This window comes from Pinus tabuliformis, chromosome 1_2 (genome assembly GCF_031772625.1).
Source record: "Pinus tabuliformis cultivar Carrire ecotype Pingquan chromosome 1_2, CPIR1, whole genome shotgun sequence".
Taxonomy (NCBI): Eukaryota; Viridiplantae; Streptophyta; class Pinopsida; order Pinales; family Pinaceae; genus Pinus; species Pinus tabuliformis.
The window spans coordinates 378,938,659-378,944,447 of record NC_142298.1 but is presented as its reverse complement, the minus strand read 5'-3'; the positions used below and the strand labels follow the sequence as shown (position 1 = coordinate 378,944,447).

The 5,789-nt window shown below is 40.0% G+C and overlaps 1 protein-coding gene across 1 annotated transcript; it reads left to right on the top strand.

Moving 5' to 3' along the window:
- The first annotated feature begins 1,023 nt into the window (after positions 1-1,023).
- On the top strand, positions 1,024-1,704 carry LOC149205958 (uncharacterized). Its single transcript, XM_089397548.1, has one exon. The coding sequence runs from the start codon at positions 1,024-1,026 to the stop codon at positions 1,702-1,704; it is 681 nt and encodes a 226-aa protein (XP_089253674.1).
- The last annotated feature ends 4,085 nt before the right edge of the window (positions 1,705-5,789 follow it).

Here is a 5,789-nt window from a genome sequence, read left to right as displayed (position 1 = left end):
GACACTTCGCCAAGCACTACAAGAAGAAGGCAGAAGAGCAACCAGACAAGCAAAACAAGGATCAATGGACTCTAGTTCAGAAAACAACACACCCAAAAAAAGGTTCTAGCAAAGGAAATATGACAGGGATTCCAAGCAGTTCTAAGCCCAATTAGGAAGACGAAGCAATCACACAAGGGACAACAAGTACTCAGATCAACCCAGCAACCTCTGAGTAGGAAAACCTGGTGCATGTAGAAAGCACCCCCCAGGCAAAGAAGGAGAAAAAGAAAATCAGATTGAAGTCACACAGGGCAGTCCATCCAACCCCTCATATGCAGAAATCACAAGGAAAAAATCATTAGAAAGCTCAGGATCATCGGAGGATGAAACCTATGAGCGCCCCTCTAAAAGAGTTGGAAGGAAATATCATAAAGAAATGAGAGAAGAAGAGGCCGAAAGACTTAAAACTCAAGGGAGTCAAGCCACAATAGAAATAACCATTGGGCGAAATACCAGACCGAGACCTCCCAAGGGAGGTCCCACCACTTCATTAAGTAAATAATGAAGCTTGTCTCTTGGAATTGCAAAGGGCTGGGGAATCCCTCCAAACTAGAAGCAATCAAGGACCTCCTTAAAGCAGAACCCTTAGACATCCTCATGCTCCAAGAGACCAAGATTGAAGGGCAAGCCCTTCTAGATATTAGCAAGTCAAAGTGGAAGAAAAATACAGGTAAGGCAGTCAGCGCCAGGGGCACTTCCGGAGGACTGGATACTCTTTGGTCAGATTGCACCTTCCAGCTCAATAATTCTCAAGAATCTCAGCACTGGATCTTCACTGAATTGATGCATAAAGTAAGTAAGTTGACTGTCTTCCTCTTCAATCTGTATGTTTCTGTAAATTATTCTGAAAGAAGAGAATGTTAGAACTTGCTTTCATGTTATCTAGAGCAGCATTCCCCAAATAATATTATCATAGTAGGAGACCTAAATATAGTTCTGAAACCAAAAGAGAAGAGGGGCAGCTCATGCACCAGAGATTCCATGCTGTCCTTTGTGGAGGAGCTCGTCCATAATTGGGATCTATTAGACTTCCCTCCAGTCCATGGGCTTTTCACATGGTCAAATAATCGTGTTGGGTCAGATCATAGCTCTGCCCGTTTGGACAGGTTTCTTGTCCAAAGCACCCTTCTGATGAATAAAAAGATCATCACCACAAAAATTCTGCCCAAGCTGACTTCAGATCACAAGCCAATACAACTCCTTCTGGAAGATGAAGAAGATTTGGGCCCCATTCCCTTTTGCTTCAACCCTCTATGGATTGAGAAAGTGGGCTTCATAGAGACTGTGAAAGCTGCCTGGGCTAAATCCTTCTCAAGCTCCTCTAACTACATCTGGGAACAAAAGTTGAAGGCCACAAAACACGCGTTGAAGGAATGGATAAAAAAGCCAGATCCCACTCCAACCAATCAAAGAAAAGAGGCTATTCAGAGGTTGCACTACATGCAAACAGAAATGGAAAATAAAGACATTACAACAGAACTCTTGGACAAGGAAGTAAAAGCTCAACGATCCACTTACCAATCCTTTCGAGCTGTAGAAGAATACTGGAGACTAAAGTCCAGAAGTCTATGGTTAAAGGCTGGGGACCGGAACACCAACTTTTTCCACAGACAATACAGAGCTAGACTATCCCGGAACCATATATCTGAAATCAAAACTTAGGAGAGCCAAGTCTGCAAAGGTTTCAACCAGGTGAAAGGCGCTGTTGAAGCTCACTACATGAATTTATACAATGATGGAAATCAAGGCAATGAAGAGGAAGCCTCTAACTTCCTCTCCAACATTCCTCTCCTCGTTAACCCTGATGAAAATACAACCCTTTGCAGTCCCATTTATGAGGAGGAAATTATCAAAGTAATCTGGTCAATGGAAGTTGATAAGGCCCCAGGGCCTGACGGATTCACAATTCATTTCTACCAATCCTGCTGGGAAGTTATCAAAATTGATCTCCTCAAAATGATAAAAGTCTTTATGAGAAAAGCTAAGATAGGAGGAGGAACCAATTCCACCTATCTAGCTTTAATCCCCAAGGAAACCAATCCTGACACCTTTGCAAGATTCAGGCCTATCTCGCTGTGCAATGCATCTTACAAAATTATAGCCAAACTCCTAGCAAATCGAATCAATCCCCTGCTCAAAAAACTGATCTCAAGTAATCAAGGCGGAGTCGTGGAAGGCAGGTATATTATGGATAATGTCATTCAAATACAGGAGACCATTCATTCAAGCAAACTGTGAGGGGAGAAAGGTATGTTGATTAAACTTGATATGGCGAACACATTTGATAGAGTTAACCGCTTGTTCCTTTGCAAAGTTCTGCTCTCTTTTGGTTTCTCTCAACACTTTGTCCAACTCATAAAAGCATGTATTGAATCTCCATGGATTTCTCCCCTTATCAACGGTTGTCCAACCAATTTCTTCCAAGCTCGGAGAGGTATCAGGCAAGGATACCCTTTCTCTCCCTTCCTGTACATCCTCATGGCAGACTCCCTCAGTAGAAAACTAGCAGCTAAAAGAACCATTGGCTCCCTCCCGGGCCTCAAACCCTCTAATGTATCAGCTCCCCTGAATCAAGCCCTCTTCGTGGACGATTCACTGCTCCTTGGAGGTGTTTTCTCAAGAATTGTGAAAGCCTTCGACTCTGTGCTGAGAAGTTACTGTAGGGTGTTTGGCGCTCTTGTTAATAAGAGTAAAAGTGAAATCTTTAGTTGGAATACTGAGCAGCAAGAGATCACTAATATTTCTAAGATTCTCGGGTTCAAAGGACATGCTCAATGGGACAGTTTCAGGTTTCTTGGTCTTCCCATTACCTCAGGGGTGAATAAGAGGTCCCTCTGGACTCACATCATCAGCAAAATCAAAGCTAAAATCACTGCTTGGGGAGGATACTGGTTAACAAAAGGCGGCAAAACCATTCTAATCAAATCTCAGCTGTCATCTCTTCCTATTTATTAGGCAACGTTTCTCCTGGCCCCAGAACATGTAACGGAACAAATTACTACCCTCCTTAGGGATTTCTTATGGCAAGGTGGGAAAGGCAATGATAAAAAAATGCACTTAGTCAACTGGGACACGGTTAAGAGGCCGATTACTGAGGGCGGACTGCAAATTCGGGATCCCTCCCTTGTCAACACAGCGTTGGGCGGTAAACTCTTGTGGAAAATGATCCACGATCCAACTCATCCCGTGAGCGTTATTTTATAGTCAAAATATATAGAAAATGACGCTCTCAGGAATATGCAATTGGAGAACTCAGCTTCTTGTACGCAGGTTTGGAGGCTCTGCTGCAAAAGCATCGAATTCTTCAAAAAATTCATGTACAGAATTCGTGGTAATGGTAAGCGCACCCTCCTATGGAAAGATCGAATATGGGACGTGATCCTCTGGTAGAAAACGAAGAAACCACTGAACTAAAAAACTGGCTAGAAAGAGCGAGAGTAAACAACATTTACGATCTGTCAATCTGGGACAATCGTGGTGATTGGGCAAGATGGGATTTCCATGGAGTCCCCGCGCGGCTAAGAGATCAACAGATCTTGCTGGAGGACCTGCTCAAAGACGCCGCTCCTGTCAACAGATTCATGAAGGACAGTTGGGGATGGGGCCAGATTGGAGTTTATACTTCAGCAGAGGGATATAGGGCTCTTCAGGGATCTAAGAATAGCAATCAAGCTCCCACCTTCTAGAAACAGGTCTGGGAGCCATTAGCCCTCCCAAATATATATATATATATATATATATATATATATATATATATATATATATATATATATATATATATAGATATATATTGCTGGACCTTGGCACACAATAAACTGTTAACAGGAGACAATCTGGTAAAAAGAAAGATCGAAGGGCCTCATAGATGCACGCTCTGTAGATGTAATCTAGAAATTGCCCAACACCTTTTTTTGGACTGCCTCTTTACCAAGGAGGTGTGGGGGCTTTTACTTCAAGATTTTCAGATCTCTCTCCCTCAACAAATCTCAGTCCCAGAACTTTTTGCTTCTTGGAGTACCTGCTACCCGTGAAGTATCCCTCCCAAATCCTTCTGGCGCAAAGTATGGATAGCGCTTCCCAAATTTGTTTGTTGGCAGCTGTGGTTGGCTCGAAATCAACATATTTTCAATGATATGTAGCACTCTCCGACTCAACTAGCAGTAAAAGCTAAGGCTATTCTCTTAGAAGCGGCTCAGTAGCAGTATTATAAAGATGACCCTCTGCTCACGCCTGAAGAAAAAAGGTGGCTGGCTCTAGAGCCATATCCCCAAAAGTACCTCCTTAAACCCCTGAAAGCAAATCCGAACATGCAAAAAAGAGAGCCAGATGACATCTTTCAAAGCTGGTGAAGGGCCCAACATCTAAATACCATATTCTTTGATGGGGCGTCCAAAGGGAACCCCAGAGTCGCAGGTGCTGGTGGGATCATCTACTCCTTGGATGGGTCTTTTAGAGATTCTTTTGCCTGGGGCCTTGGTCTGAAAACAAACAATCAAGTGGAGATCCTTGGGCTGCTCAAAGCTTGCCTTATTGCCAGAGAGAAAGGTGCTAAAGATATCCAAGTCTTTAGAGACTCAGAAATTTTAATCAAAAAACTAATCAAGGAGGATCTTTCCAACAATGCTGGACTCAACAAAATCATGGAAAGATTGAAGAGAGTCTTACTAGGCTTTGATTCGTATAAGTTTTATCACATCCTCAGGAATTCCAACAATGAAGCAGATCGGATGGCGAATAAAGGCTGCACTCTCATGAAAGGGATCCTAATTGTAAATGGGGAAAGCTTCTTCCAAAATCTGTGAAACTGTCACAGTCCAAAGGCAATACAAGAAGGATAACAACCATGTAATTGGAGTCGCTACGGCAAAGACCCATTCTCCTTTTAACATATAAATAAAATCCATAACCGTTTTAGTTAAAAAATAAAAAATAAAAAATAAAAAAGAAATAATGATACCATCTCATTATAATTATTTAATTGGCTCATGTACAAATTTCAATGAGATAAAAGTAATATATAATTTTATATCAAATAATTCAAATGTAACAAGATATTTTGAATAGTACATCTATGAGAAAGACTTGGAATAAAATAGAAGGGATGAATAAGATTTTTTTTTGAGAAAAAATGCTACCAAATGGTTTCCATTGACCAAATTATTGTACTAATGAGGAGGTAAAAGAATACATACCATAGAAATGAAATATCACATAAAGATTAAAACTTAAAATGCAGGTAAAGCTATTAAGCATCACTACGAGATGTGCCAACGAGAAATTTTATATATTATTTTTTATAGATGAAATATATAAATAATTATAATTACATGAAATTGCATTTAAATACCATAAATAATGTTCATATTCTAATTATTAAAATTTTAATTTTGTTTTGAAATATTATATATATATATATAATTTTTAATCATAATTATATTATCACATACATCACATGTGTTTGAAATCTTTATAAATAGAATATGAACTTGCGCCCTTCAAAGTATACATATGACCATCATTTTCATAGAGAGAACACAAATGAAAAGAAGAAAACATAGAGTTTTGGTGACATTCCAATAATTAGCGTTACATACATTAGTGTTACATACATGCTTCAATCAATAATGTTATTGATAGTGAATTGAAATATGGGAGAGCATTTACTAAATTTTTTTTAGACAAAGTTCGGTTGCTATGTATTAGATTGAAAAAAAAGAAGGCAGTTTGCCATACATAAGATGCTTCTT